General features: G+C 27.5%; 1 protein-coding gene across 1 annotated transcript; it reads right to left on the minus strand.

Annotated features, from left to right (window-relative positions):
* Positions 1–6,188: 6,188 nt before the first annotated feature.
* On the minus strand, positions 6,189–8,102 carry LOC111288725 (putative mannitol dehydrogenase). The gene is made up of 4 exons (XM_089745821.1): positions 7,677–8,102; positions 7,469–7,582; positions 6,661–7,174; positions 6,189–6,530 (listed from the first exon to the last, which is right to left on the minus strand). The coding sequence occupies exons 1-4, from the start codon at positions 7,772–7,774 to the stop codon at positions 6,363–6,365; spliced, it is 894 nt and encodes a 297-aa protein (XP_089601947.1). The 5' UTR covers positions 7,775–8,102; the 3' UTR covers positions 6,189–6,362.
* Between the last annotated feature and the right edge of the window lie 8,441 nt (positions 8,103–16,543).

Below are 16,543 nucleotides of genomic sequence, written 5' to 3' on the forward strand. Positions count from 1 at the left end.
TCCTTATTAACTTCTATTGCTCTTTGGGATTGCCAAGATTTGGCACTATGATAGGACCAACAAAAGTAAAAACTAGATTGACATTTATATGATTTAAAGATGGCTTAGTAGAAGGACCTGTATAGGTGTAAGGCTAATAACTTGTTAGATGTGTATATACAATATGCGGATTCTAAGTATAAGGAGGTGTGAACCCAGGCGAGTATAATGGCTTTTCAACGATGACTTCTTCCCTTGCCCTTAAGTCTCAATAACCTCTTTCCTTTTTTATAGTGTATTGGTTTGAGGGGAAAGAAATGAAAGGAAAGTAAAGTAAAGGAATGTAAAGGAAACAAAACCCCCATTCTCTTGTTTGGATAAATTTTTAATGTAAAGAAAGGGAAAGAGGTGGAAACCAAATAACCTTTGGTTTCCCCTATAAACCCAATTTTTTTAATACCCCAATTTGGAGGAAAAGCTAGGGAAATGAAAGTTGAACTTTTTTTTTATAAAAATACTATTATATCCATCTTTTTATTAATATTAAAAACCTAAGTAGATTATAATCATCTTGTAATTTTTTCAAAGCCATCTCTTTTTTCAAGTAAGTTTCACATATATCTTCCAATATAAAAATTTTTTTATAATTTTTTTGTGATTTGATTTTGATGAATGGTTGAATATGAATAGATATAGTTTTTGGGTTTATGAGATGTCAAACTAGCTCAAAATTCATCAATACATGTTTGTAAAATATCTTCCTATTTCACTTAATTAAAAACCATTGATATAGCAGCAATTGTGAGGTTAGACAAGATAGCAAACATATCATGGTCTAAAAGTGCTATAAAATCACGGGCAATGAAAGGTTATAATTGGAAAAAATTGTTATAATGAATCATTTCCTTTCTTTTTCACTCTTTATCCAAACAATGGTTGTTAGAATTCCTTTCTTTTCCTTTCTTTTATTAATTTTAATTATCCAAACAAGGGTTACATGTACCTTTTCCTTTCATTTAAAAAACTTTCTTTTCCTTTCCTTTCTTTCTTTTATTAATATTTATCCAAACATAGCGTAAGAGTCCTGTCAGCAAATGCTTTAACTCTATCAATTTCCTATTAGTTTTTTGTTATATCTTTATGACACTTTCTCTTATTTCCTCTTAGGCTTTTCAGCCTTTGCAATCCTATTTGCACTCTCATTCTCCATGACTTTGGTATGGGCTCACAAATTATATGAGCAAAAAATAGGTTGTTCTTGATTTCTAGGGTATGCTATCCTTGAACCTTTATTAATTATCATAAGTTAGAAGCACATAGTATGAAATTTATTGTTTGTTGCCGTAAAAGATAATTCTTTAAAAATCCTCCAATATTTAAGCAAGATTTTTAAAGATATCTCTTTCACATTGAAGATTTGATGAAAGTATATTTACAACCATCATTCCTAGTTTTAAGCTAGCATGGAAAAAAAAAGTTGAAGCAAATGATGTGTCTCATGTATACCAAGATATATTATTCTCTTTTGTAAAATGAACTATTTTAAATCTCTTATATTTAGGCAGGGTTCTTTAAAGGTATCTTTTTTGCCTCAAAAGTATGATGAAAGAATATTTACAACCACCATTCATTTTTCATGGGCTTAATACAACATATTATTTACAAAATATAAATGGAGACATTTATTCTTAGACAACTCTAATCAACAAAAATTTTCATTAATTCCAAACGTTTTAAGAGTACATATCATCGACCATTCTAAAACTAGATCCATAAAAAAATTGCACTTGCTTGTACTATCTTTTTGTCTTATACAAGAAATTTAGGAAAAGCTGACCATGATTGATGGTAGGAACAACCTTTTGCCTTAGAGCTTTTACATTTTCCATCATTGCCCTAGCTTGCTTGACTGCCTTGTGGATTTGGGCATTCAAATGGTCAATGTACATCTATATTTCAGAACTTTTAGCTTTGCATTATTTTTGAGCTTTTATTTTTTGTTCACCCAAATACTTTTATTCGTTTCCCTTTCTTGCAATTCTCTACGCATTAGGGCAATGTAATTCCTATTTTCCCATAATTGTTATTCTAAACTTTTGATTTTTACGTTGAGTAAATCCTTTTTCTTCTTGAATGGCCAAATGCATCATTTTTTTCATTCTTCAACTCTTTCAATCTCTCATTCTCTTCTTAGCTCTTAGTTTATCATTCTGTTAGTAAAAAGCATTTCTTTTAAATCCTTTCATTCTCACACCATATGAATAACCTTTTGTTTATTTTCTCAAGCTTAACATTTCCAAAGTCACATTTCTGCCCTAAGTTGTTCTATCTTTTCCTAATACTTACCATATTTCCTTTCTTTTTTTAACTAAGCTTTCAATTTGTTGTTTTCTAAATGTCAATACTTAAGGTTTGCTCGAGCCATATCTCTGTTCTTTACAACATTTTTGAACTTGTCTTTCTACATGATTTCTTCACACCTTAACTACCCCAACAATTCTTGTAGTTTTAGATTTTCTTTCTTTATCTTTTTTTTTTTTTACCTCTAACGGTGGCCTATGGATCAACTGGTTGGACTGACTTATTATCTAATGAAAGTACGATGTCGTTAACTCACTTAGCCCTTTATACTAAATTTTTTGATGTGACATCATTAGTGTACCTTTCTAACTCCGATCAAAATGTTTGTCCCCAAGTCTTTATGATATTGTGTACTTTGCCCACATTGCTTTTCTCGTCATTATCGAACTCTATTTGATCTAATCCTTGTTTCCTTAGAATGAATTGTTGGGATCCATACTGTCTGCTGACCATTAATAAAGTGTAACCGGTAACTCTCTAAATCCCAAGTAGTGAAACCAAAGGTCAATCACCATAACTACACAGGATCGAAATGCAAGGCATCCAAGGGGCTTTCCAATTTAAACCACCATTTTTTAAGCTTAAAAAAAAATAGTCCATCTTCCTTTGATAGAATGAGCCAATCTCTTATGTTGAACTCAGCAAAGGAACCAAAAACATTACGAATGACATTAAATGAGCTTTGTCGGTACCCCAAATGTGACTCCAAACCTAGACATATAGCAATTAAACACATTCCATAAATCTTCCCTCTTATTTCTTTCAACTATAATTTAGTGATCTAATGGTTTCTGCTATTAATGAAATATTAATCTTTTGTTACAACTGTGCAAAGAAATCAATTGTCGAGGCCTCTATGTATCCTAAAACCATTAGAAAAATCAATAAACCGTAAATTGCCAAGGCGAAAATATCCATAACATGATCTTTTTTAAGGTTTGAAAGCAGGATATCTTGTAAAAAATTCCATGATATGCCTTCATTAGCTCTTTTTTTTTTTTTTATCAATTAGTTAAAACATCAACAATAATTATCTTTGATAGTTTTTTTTTACCTCTGTCGTAACGTTCAGATCTAAGAACATGCTCATTAGACACAAAAAATGAAATTGTCACTAAGCTTTTTTATTTAGATGTGATTGGCTACTTATATATGAATATATCATTTTTAAGGTTATCCTAAGCTTGACTAAAGTATCTAAAAAGAATAGGTTCTACTCTACATCAACGAACTAAATTCAGGGTCAGTTATATATAGGGAAGGTTTTAGTACCCCGCAACACCCACAAATTGATGCCAAATTAGTTTTATATTTAAGCTTTAATAAAAAAATGGTTTTTACTAATTTCGAAATTTAAATATTAAAAAAAAGTTTTTAGGCTGTCACCAAAAAAATTTTTTTTTTCACTTTAAGAGTATTTAAGATAAACTCATTATTCACTTGAAGAGACTCCATCATTAAATTTATTAAATATCTTATGAAAAATCAAACCTCAATTTATTTATTTATTTACAACATAGTTTCATACAAAAATACTATCAAGAACACCATGCAATAATATCATAATCAAAACATTTGAAAAAATCATGCAAATATCATTAAAAAATCATGCTAAAATATTATAATAAAAATCATACAAAAAATCATACAGCAAAATATCATGCAACAACATACCATGCAAATATATATTGTAATTATTCATACAAAAATATTATATAAATATCATGCAAAATACATATAAAAAATAAAAAAATTAATGCAAAAATAAACTATAAAAATTTTTCTAAACTTTTTTTTCTTTGTTTTCTTTTCCCTATCACTTTAACTCAATAACACAAAAAAAAAAAAAAAAAAAGGAAACAAAATGATAGTAAACATAGAAAATAGAAAAAATAAAAAATAAAACAAAAACATCAAAATCAAAAATAAAAAATAAAAATAAAAGAAAAAAATGGAAACCTATGATTCATGTTGCATCTAAAGAGGATTAGTGCACAGGTTGCCAAGTTAAAGTATAGGTTAAGGGCTATCTCCAAACAATGTCATTCTAATTGCGTATAAAAAGCAAAAAATTATTTGGGGAAATGAAGAAAAAAAAACTTTTTCGCAGCTTAATTTCAGCTACCAAAGTTGATTTTTTTATTTTAAAATTAATTAAAAAATATAATTATTAGTCATAATATAAAATAATAATGATCAAAATATCTAAATACATTTAAGTTGGATACATTAAAATCGCGAATGTAATTCGGATCCATTTCAATCAATCTGGACAACATTATGTATATACAATACTTATTTAACAGTAAAAATTTTGTTAAAATTTTTACTAAAAATGCCTATCTAAAAACTATATCAAAATTTATTTGTTTATTTTTTCCAATTTTGCATTCTTGATTTACGTAGCTTTGATTTTTATTTCATTTTATTTAATCTTTTTTAGCAAAAAATTTCATGAAATTCATCTAAAAAACTTTATCCAAATCTTTCCGTCTTATTTGATCTATGTTTTAACCCAAAAGAGGACTTTTTTTTTTTTATCTAATTTTAGAAGATTTTAATTGAGTGGCAAGATGAAGATTAGGATTCATGTGATTTTTCCAAGTTAAAAAATATTATGTACTTTTAAGGAGTGCATAAAACATTTCTCATTAATTAATTAAGAAATCAACCAAAACAAATGGCACATCTATACAATATATTAAACTGTTCCAAAATTTAATTTAGTGCCAAAAAAGTAATTCTACTATTCATTTAATTGTATATATATTAAAGGGATATGATTGAGGTAAAAGAGCAAGCTACCTAGGCCGATGAACCACACCCCTTCTTTTATTGCTCAACATCCTGACTTGATTTGTTGGGTGCAATTTTGGTGGGCCTTGGTTTCAACAGTGATGATCTTGACACATCATCCGTCTGGCCTACAAAATTAGTGTTTGTCTAAGAGCAGATTATTTTCCATCACATAAACTCATCAATACAATCAATACAATTATATTAAATTTGTACCAACTTAATATAAAGGTCAATTTTTAGACAAGTGGGATGAGTGATTAAAGTTGATTTGAGGGGTATTTACAATCAATACAATTATATTTTTTCGGGTTGAATTTGATTTTTTCCATAGATTTTGGGTTAATTAAGTCATACCAACAACTTTTACTTTGTTGAGGTTCAAATACAAATTAACATTATTAACTTTATATTATTGGTGAATATATTATGTATGCACTCAGAAAATACATGGCTTTGTTAAAGGATAATCTCAATTCAAAGTAAGACAACCATTTTAAATAATCTTAATTAATTTGTTGATACTTGTGTGTTAATATCTGTATATTTTTATATAATTATTATAATTATTTTTTGTTTAATTATACAAATATATGTTTTGTTATTTATATGTATCTATATTTTACTTATTTATATTTTATTTATATATTACATGTTATTGATATAACTTTTTAAAACCTAATGGATGCAAATCTTTGTTTGAAGTGCGGACGGTCGTCTAGTAAAATTTTAAAGCAAACAATATCCTCAAACAAAATATATTACATGCTTTTTTATTTGAATAGTGCTGCACCCACTAATCTCATACTTTCATTTCACTTGCTTGGAAAACCAGAAACTATTACTAGAACATAAGAATTTTGGGACTAGTCTTGCCAATTTGTTGTGTGATAATAGGGAGCAAACTTTAAGATGTGGCCTTCAGCGTGTTCCCTACGTCAATGACAAATCGGTATTTGACATCTGCTTTGAGAAGACGATCCATGGCGGAGTTCACATAACCTATAGGTATAACTTCAATGGCTGGTTTTATGCAGTGTTTAGCTGCGAAATCAATCATCTCATGAGTCTCCTTCATCCCTCCAATCATGCTTCCTCCCACTACCTTCCTCCCTGTCAGTTTTAATGTCAAGTTAATTATATCAATCTTGGAAGATATATTTGTACGCATAAAAGAAAGCATAACGACTCGAATTCATGATATCACTCTCACGGAAACATATTGATCAAAGATTCTTACCTTGGAGCAAAGGAAGGGCTGGTAACTCAATTGGTTTCTCTGGAGCACCAACAAGAACAAGTTTCCCGTCAGTCTTCAGTAGCTCAAGCAAAGGCTGCAGAGGGTGTTGAGCAGATACTGTGTCGATGATTCCATCCAATGTGCCAATGGCAGCCTAAACACAGTAAACATATATGATGTATTGAATTTATAAAATTACTATATATACACTCACACAAGGGTCTCTCATTAATAAACTATTGGAAGAATTAAAAAAAAAAAAAAAAACGTTTTCAAAGCTAAACCTGAAGCTGATCTTGATCTCGACTGACCAAAAATGAATCAGCACCAAGATTTTCCAAAGCTTCCTTCTTCTTATTTAGAGAGGTGCTTATCACTGTAACTTTAGACCCCATAGCCTTGGCAAATTTCACAGCCACATGGCCTAGGCCTCCGAGTCCAACAACACCAATATGCAAACCAGGCCTATCAAGTCCATAATATCTCAGTGGACTATACACTGTAATCCCAGCGCAAAGAAGAGGAGCGGCAGCATCAAGGGGCAGGTTATCAGGAATGCGGACGATAAAGTGCTCATCAGCAACCGTAGTGTCAGAGTAACCTCCATATGTAATAGTTCCATCACGGTACTTGGCCCCATAGGTAAGTATCATTTTGGAGCAGTAATTCTCAAGATTGTTGGTGCAGCTATCGCAGGAATGGCATGATCCAACCATGCACCCCACTCCAACTTTGTCTCCAACTTTGAACTTTTGTACCTTACTTCCCACCTCTGTCACTTCACCAACAATCTCATGCCTGCATTGAAAACGAATAGTTCAAATCTAATCTACTGTTCAGGACCTCAAGTTCACATCAATAAATTGTGGTGTATCATTGCATGGGCTGATATATAAATTAGGAATTCAATTTCATTTCAAACTTCATATAAATGAAAATTTTGTTGAACTTGTCTCATAAATCACAAAAAGGAAACTGATCAACTAAATTATATTATTTATATACATACATACATATATATATATATATATATTTATATTTGTTTACAATACACAATAACAAAGACAGATAGATAAATTAATGCAGACATACCCAGGAACAAGAGGGTAGACCGAACTGCCAAATTCATTCTTGACCATATGAAGATCAGAATGACATATCCCACAATAAAGCACCTTGAAAGCCACGTCCTTTTCTCCTGTTGCCCTGCAAATCCACATCATTTTTATCAAACAAGAAGAAACAAAGACCCGTGGAAGAATTAAGATCAAACATTCACAGATTCAAAGATAGTGAAAACCTTCTGGAAAATTTGAAGGGGGAGAGAACACCGGAAGTGTCTCTGGCTGCCCATCCAAAAGCCTTGTTGGGGTGCTCTTCTTCTGGAAATCTCATCATTGTTGGATGTATAATTGTTTGAACTCTTCAAGTTTCAAGGCAAAGCAAATGGTGTTAAAAAAAATGATTCTTAATGTTGTTTTATTTATGGAGTGGGAAGTTGTTGAGTGGGCTTATTTAGAGCGGAGACGTGCGGGTTATGCTGACGGACTGGGTGAGCTAAAGGATCTAGCCAACAAAAAATAAAACATGAAATGGCGTCAAGGAAAAGTGGATTAAATACTTTTGGGTCACTTTTCATGAAATTAAATTCAAACACTGTCAGAATTAGTTTGTAGTAAGTGTCTTTTCCTTAAAATAATTGTTATAATTTGTTTCACTTTCCACATACATGGAATATCTATAATAAGTTCGTTATATATGTAAATATTCATAAACTTTTATTATTTTAAATATTTTATTAAATTAAAAATTTTAAAAATAGGTTTGAAAATCTTTTTATTATAAGATTTTGGAAAATAATTTTTCTTATTTTAATAAAAAATATATTTAAAATTAATAAAATTAAAATAAAATAAAAAATTAATCATTAAATTTAAAAGAAAATGAATCTACTTACACTAATATAAATTTTATACATTTTTTATTTTTAAATCAAAATAACTAAATATACGTGTTATGAGTTTAATTTGATTCAAAAATTAAAAAAATAAAATATTTTCACTAATATAAGTGAATTTTTTATCTTAAAATAATCAAATAACAAATAAATTAAATTTAAAATTTAACTTAATTTATTTATATAATTATTTTTAAAAAAATTATATTTAATAAATTTAAAATTTAAATCTTAATATATATTTTTTCTTTATCTTCGAACTACACTCTATTATGTAAAAAAAAAAAAATATTTTTATACTAGACTAATTTTCCTCCATGAGGTCACTCTTGTTAGTCTTGTAATATTTACTAGGATGCTCTCACCACATGCGTCATAATTAGGGGTATAAATGATACATTAGTACTCGTAAATTACTCGGGTTCGATTCGAAAAAAACTCGAATTCGGTTCGATTATTGTCGAGTCGAGCTCGAGCTCGAGTAGCTCGACTTATCGATCGAGCCGAATTCGAGTATTCTTATATCTGACTCGAGTAGCTCGCGAGCCTAATCGAGCTTTTATATTTAAATATATTTTTATTTTTTTTAATTAATAAAATATTTCGAATCCGAGTTCGAGTTCGAGTTCGAGCATGAATAATCGAACTCTTATCGAGTATATGAATCGAGCTTATTTTTACATATTAATCGAGCTTAATCGAACGAGCTCGAGTAGCTCGAATTCGATTACGAATCAAGCTCGAGCTTAAAAAATAAAACTCGATCGAGTTCGAATCGAGTATTGAGTCTCGAGTTATGAGTCGAGCTCGAACTCGAACTTCTCACTACTCGACTCGACTCTTTTACTGTCCTAATCATAATAGTTCTTTTTTTAACTACCGACTACGTTATAATAATTCATAAACCCCAAGGCATGAAAGTCAACAATCAATTATTCCTTTGAGACGCATTTAAAAATTCATAGACGGAAACAATAACAGGCTCTAACAGACAGGTAATTGTCAAATCCAACTATTCACCTTCTTCTCTTTCCTTCTTTTTCGTCATTGCCGCTGTCGCTCTTTTTTTTTTTTTTTCTTCCCACCGTTAAGGAAACGAAATATTTGTCCCTACAATTTTTTACTATTTACTTGATGTCTATTTAAAAAGATGACATTGACTCTCTTCTGTGAACGACGAAAATATTTTTTTAAAATGATAAATTATTAGAGTATATTTAGTTTGAGAAAATTTATAATTTTTTTAAAAATTTTGATAGTAGATATTTATTTTTTATATTTAATTCAAGATAATTTAATTACGAAAAAAATCAAATTTTTAATAGTATTGAAAGTTTCAAAATTAAAAATTTATCTTTTCTTAAGTATTTTAAGATTTTAAAAGAAAAAGTACTTTATTCTTAAATTTGACTTAAAAAAAAAAAACATAACCGTTATCCTTTTGAAAAATATATTTAAAAATAATTAAAACTTAGTTGTTCAATGGTATTTTTTTTTATTGCAATTAAGATGTTTGGTATGAAAAAATGCCTTAAATAGAATATTTTATTTTCTTCTAACTAATTCTCCAAAAATACTTTAAATAATTTTTTTTTTTATAACTTAATTGATTTTTTTATTTATAAAATATCATCAATTAAGATGAAAAAAATAAAATGATCATTCAAGACATTTTTGGACAGAAATGCCTTAAATGATTCATTTATTTTCTTACGACTTAATTGATTATCTTTTTTTTATATAAAATATTATCAATTAAGGCATAAAAAAATAAAGTAAAAAAATCATTTAAGGTATTTATAGACAAAAATATCTTAAATGATCAGTTATAAAAAAGATAAAATATCTCATTTAAAGCATTTTTAGATAGAAACGTCTTAAATAATTAATTTATTTTTCACGACTTAATTGAATTTTTTTATTTATAAAATATCATTAATTAAAGCATAAAAAAATAAAAAAATTTATTTAAGACATTTTTGGACAAAAACGCCTTAAATGATTAGTTAAAAAAAATATTTTTCAATTAAGATGTTTATGTGCAAAAACTCTTTAAATAATTGATCAATTAAGGTTAAAAGGATTATTTAATACAGAAACGCCTTAAATAATTCTTTTATTAAAAACATAAAATGTCTCAATTAAAGCGTTAATGACAAAAAATGCCTTAGTTGATGATATATTATAAATAAAAAAATCAATTAAAATATTTTTTTCTTTTTTGCTGGTAAAAGTATCATTTATCATTTTGAGTATTTGTTATTAATAAAATGAAATGAAAAGTTGCTATCATATATGTAAAGATATTATGGTAATTATATAAGAATTAATATATATGAATTATTCCTAATCAAATGAGTGAATTTGAATATAAGATGCCCTAAAATGAAAGAAAGCCTCGGGTATCATAAATTTCAAAAATCACACTTTCTTTCGAAATCCAAGTTTTCACAAACCAAATGCACTCTTATAATGTTTTTCCATTCTTAAATGCTAAAAATATATTTTTTATAAATATTAATTACTATAATACTTTTTTATGTTTTAAATGACGAAAATATTTCTCTTATAAATAATATTACTATAATATCTTATGTCATAATTATTAAAATCCTCTTTATATCATAATAGGTTAAAATTAATATAATGCCTCTTATACTATAATTACAAAATGTCCTTACTATCATGATTAATAAAAATTACTATAATACTTTTCTATCATAATTTTGAAAATGACATCCTATCAAAATTAATCAAACTAACTACAATATCTCTTATCATAATTATAAAATATCCTTATGATTACTTCATACAAAGTTGACATATGCCATTTTATTTAAAATTTATTATAATACCTCTTTTAATTTACATATTAAATTTTAATATAATAATATAAAATTAATTACATATTAAATTATTAAAATACCTTTATCATCATTTCATAAAAATTTGACATGTTATATTTTATTTGAAAATCGCTATATTACTTTCATTAAATTACATATATTAAATTTTAACATAATATAAAATTAACTATATATTAAATTACACATCTCATTGAGATTATTAGATTGCCCTTATAGTTTTTTATTAAGAGTTAACATTTGTCTTAAATGATTATAATATCCATTTTATCATAATTATATAAATGCCCCTCTTATCATAAATTAGTTAAAATTACGATGATGCCTTTCTTATCATAATTTGGTAAATTTGTTATAAAACTCTTACTACCATAATTACAAAAATACTTCTCCTACTATAATTTGTTATAAGAAATTAACAAATCACATTCTTTTTTGAAAATTATTATAATTTCTTTATTCAATTACATATTATAATAATTATAAATATATTCAAAATAATAACAAACTAATAAATATTAATAATAAAAAATTTTGATAGAAAAATAGTTTACTCCTACGTAACGAATAATTATTTCTAGTAAATTAAGGAAATGATGCTCTACTTTTTCATTTTAGTTTTTCTTATTATTTTATACTTAAATATTGTAAAAAAAAATTGAAACTCCATCACTAAAAAATATTCATTGGTTTCCATTATGCATGGAATTTAACTTGCATAATCTCTTGTCAATTAAATTGAAAAAAATGATGGTTTTGAGCAGATAACATTTTTCATGTTTGTTTAGGGACACCATTTATGTTGTTATAAATTTCTCTCTTAATGATGTTTTTAAATTTAATCTCCAAAATAATTCTCATTAATCATGATATGAATCTTCATACCAACTTGGAGTATATGAAATGATTCTCTTCTTCTTCATTTTAAGGATTTTTTTTTGTTATAAGTGCATAATCTTTGAAAAATTAAATTTATCTTTCCAAATCAAAATGAAAGTAAGTGAATTTAATCAATTCTAATTGAAAATCCTATGTATATGTATCATTTTTATGTGTTTTCTTTTTATTTATTTTACTTTAAATAAATAAGTAGCCATTTAATTTATTATAATTAGATAGATTTTGATATTTAAATTTAAATAAAATGAATTTTTTAGTTTCTATTTTTATTATAATTTAATTTAGAATTTTCGAAGATTTCAATATTTGAACAATTTATAAACATAACATAACTTTAAATATCTTACGCGTCGTCAAGAGAGATTGTTAACGTAAACATTCATGTTAATAGATCTTATCCAATAATTTTATAATATATATGTGTAATATCCAAATATATCCTCAACATCTTTTTTGTAAAATGGATATAAATCCTTAACCTTTTATTGCATACAAAAAGTTTATAATCTCGTTAAATGAAACCAATTACTTTCAAAATTACATAATTATATCTAATTTCTTTAAATGAGACTAAAAGTCGTTTGTATTGCATAATTGACATTATATATGAAATATTACATGTAAAATGATGTACACATCAATTGATGATTTGCTATTTTGACTGAAGAACCTTAATATGCAAATATACCCTCATTTACCGACATAATTATAGTTTTTATTGATGAAAAATTCTGTCAATAAAAGCTTAGTTTCTCGTAACAACCTTTTATATAAAATAGATATAAACCCTTGACTTTCTATTGCATTTTGTATTTTTTGTATTTTTTTATTTTTGAAAAAAAAAGTAACAAATAAAAAATCATAAAAATAAAAAATAAAATCAAGAAACAGATTAACATTTTTCTTAAATTAAAAAATATAAATTATAAGCAAAAATTTTGTTTTTTTTTTTTTACATCAACAAATATTTTTTCCGAAAACATTTTTGGTTTCTTAAAATTTTAAATATATTCTAAAAGAAAAACAAACAATTTGATTTTTTTAGTTTTTTATTTTCCAAAATTTTATTTTTTAATTTCAAAAATAAAATTTAAGAAAAAATAAAATTTTAACATAAAGATATTTTTTTTTTATCATTTCTTAATAATAAAGTTTATGTTTTGTTAAAATTTTGTATTTGAAAAAAAATCAACATATATTTTGATTTTTTAATACAAATATTTTTTTAGATTTTTATTTTCTAATTTTGTAATTTTTAATTTCAAAAATAAAAATTTTAAAAAATTTTTGTTGATTTTGTTTTTGGAAAATAAGATTTTAGCATAAATTTAGATTTTTTAATTTATGAAAAATTTTAAACTCATTCCCCATTTTCTTTTTTTAAATTATTTTAATAATTAATTTTTTTAAAAAATAAATAAAATGAAAAAAAATGAAAAATGTAATAAAAAACGGAGGCTTATATCCATTTTGTACAAAAAGTTAAGGTAATACTTGCATATTAAGCTTTTTTTAAATTAAAATAACATGTCATCAATCCACATGACATCATTAGTCTCATTTAATGACAATAGACGTAATTACATTACTTTAAAAGTTTATGATTTTATTTTAAGCAAAATAAAATATAGTAAACTTATTTGCATGCATTAAAATGTAAAGAATTTGATAGCGCAAATATTTAATTTTGTTTAAAATAATTCTAGTTTGTTTGATTTTTATACTTGATTTAGGCATTTTGATTTGAGTACTTTAATTCGATTTATTTAACTAAGTTCATTTAGATTTTGTTTTAAATTAATCGTGTTCAGATCATTTTGTAGAAAGGCCCAATTAAATCCTAAAGTGTAGTTGTGAAGCCCAAAGTTCTCTTAAAGCCCAAATTAACTATTAAATTTTAATTAATTTAAAAATCTAAAAAATGAATGAAAAAAAAATGAAATATGATGCCGTGCACTGCATCGAGCATTAATAGCCACCTTACACACTGTCGACCCTTCTACAGCCACCCCACTTCTACTCAGCCAGCCTATACCTGTATCCTCATCTTTTCTTTTTGCTTACTGTTAGACTTTCTAGTAGATCTCAATTTCTTTTAAAAAGCTGAGCAAAAATCATGAGGATGGTGGGCTAGAGGTGCCATAGTTGAACCACCAATGTGGCTATTGTCCACAACTCCACCATGAACCATCATCCCAACGCCAGTGCTACACAACCCGGTCCCATCACAAAATGCCATGCATTACCTTCATACACATCCCAACATGAGCCACTATCAACAACCACCCTGAAACCCTAGCAAGAAAAAAATCGAAATCAACCCAACCTAAAATGCTACTATCAGACAAAACACTCAAGCCAGAAATGAAAGCCACCACCATTGATGGTTGACCATCTTCATTACAACACAAACCTAACTCGAAATCCCCATTGTTTGCCAATTGTCTAGAAAAATTGAAAACCCTACCACCACTAGTGTCCATCATAAACCTACGACCCAAACCCACTAGTAACTCAACCTTAACATTGAAACCACCACTATCACCACCCCAAAACAACTAGCACAAAAATGCTCTCTCCCACAACCGACACCAGCATCTTGAAGTAAAAAAAAACTATAGCAACTAACAATCACCTAACAAGATAAAACAGCAAATATACACAAACCACAATCCAAAAACAAACAATCAAAACCACTAAAAAATAAAAATTATAGAAAAGAAAAGGGTTCGGCGTACAATGTTTTGGGGCATTTCATGGCTTGGTTTTTGGTGAAGAGGAAACCTAGGATAAGGGGAAGCACCTACTTTGAGAAGCTGGTGTTTGGAGCTCAAAGATAAGTTTTTTTGGAGTTAGAAGCTATGGCTTTTGAACTTAGATCTAGAAGTTTGGATTGATTTTTTAGAAAATCTACTTGGAAAAGTAGAAAGGAGAGAAGAAGAGGTGTTCGGAGCCTGCGGTAGACGGTGGCTTATGATGCCAGCGACAGGTACTTATGGTGGCTTGTCGTTGCATGGGTTTTTGGGAGATTCAAATGATGAAAACGAAGGTCGATGAGAAGTGAATGACATATTTCAGTTTCAAAGAGATTAGATGGCGAAGGAAAGATTTTCAGTGGTTTAAATTTATTGAAATTATAATCACATATCAATTCATTTTTTTGATGAAAATTTTTTGTTTTAAGGACACATCCCCAATGTTCTTCACTGATATCTGTCTCTAATATCAGTAGATCTCTCTAGTTAAATAGATAAACTTTAAGAATATAAATTAGCTCTGATTTGATTTATTTAATAATTTTTTAAGCTTTTCAAAAAGCTTGTTGGCATTGAGTGTCATCTTAAAATTAGAGATATTTTTAAATATCTTAAAATTTGATAAGCATCGATTTGTCGACCTTAATATGAATCCGTTTAGTATGATAACTCTCCCAATCAATCTTTATACCTCTTTTACTAAAGTAGGTGCTTTAATATCCAAAATGGCCTAGACATTTTTTAGGTTAGTTTTTATCCTCCTCTAATTGATCATATCCCAAGAATTTTCCCTGTGTAACTCTGAATGCATATTTGCTCGAGTTGAGCTTTATATTGTACATTCTAAGTGTGTTGAACATTTTTTTTTTAAGTCTCTCAAATGCTCAGTCAAGCTTTTGCTTTTCATAATTATGTCATCAACATACATGTCAACATTTCAGTCGATCTGGTCTTGAACATTTCGGTGATCAACCTCTAATAAGTCATCCCTACATTTTTCAACATAAACAACATCATCTTATAATAGTACAAGCATTTCTTCATCATAAAAGTTATTTTCTTCTCATATTTCTTCAACATCTTGATCTAATTATACCTTGAGTATGTATCTATGAAACTGAGCAGATCATATTCGACATTATCATCCACTAACCGATCTATACTCGATAAAGAGAAACTATCTTTTGGGTAAGTCTTGTTGAGGTCAGTGAAGTCAACGAACATATTTCATTTCTCGCTGTGTTTTCACCATCACAACATTGGCTATTCATTCAAGGTAATATGTTTCTTTGATAAGGTTAGCCCTTAACAGCTTACTGACCTTCTTTTTAATGGTTTTTTAGCTTTCAAGGGTAAAACTTCTCTTGTTTTGCTGAATTGGTTTCATATTCGAATTAGTATGTACTATATGGACCATTATCACAAGATTAATTTTGGGCATATCTAATGGGGTACATCAAATATATTAGCGTTATTTCATAATACCTGTACTAATTATTCTTTCTAGTCAAGCTTGGCCTCTATCTGCATACATTTGTCTTTATTTTTTTAAAAAAAAGGCATAAATACAAGGTCTTCTATCGATTTTGGTTGACTAATGTCAGTTTTAGGCCTTTAGTCAACGATTTCTTTTTGTTCACTTAAGTTGGGACTATTTCTTATGATAAGGACAAATCTAGATATAAGTGTT

This window comes from Durio zibethinus, chromosome 17 (genome assembly GCF_047325235.1).
Source record: "Durio zibethinus cultivar Kanyao isolate XHJ-2024 chromosome 17, ASM4732523v1, whole genome shotgun sequence".
NCBI lineage: Eukaryota > Viridiplantae > Streptophyta > Magnoliopsida > Malvales > Malvaceae > Durio > Durio zibethinus.

Bases quoted from the DNA above. Each gene is read 5' to 3' on its own strand.
- LOC111288725 (XM_089745821.1), bottom strand. From the start codon at position 7,774: ATGATGAGATTTCCAGAAGAAGAGCACCCCAACAAGGCTTTTGGATGG. The intron at 7,175-7,468 runs GTATGTCTGCAT...TTTTCAATGCAG, and splicing joins GTCTACCCTCTTGTTCCTGG to GCATGAGATTGTTGGTGAAG. The intron at 6,531-6,660 runs GTTTAGCTTTGA...TACTGTGTTTAG, and splicing joins GAGATCAAGATCAGCTTCAG to GCTGCCATTGGCACATTGGA.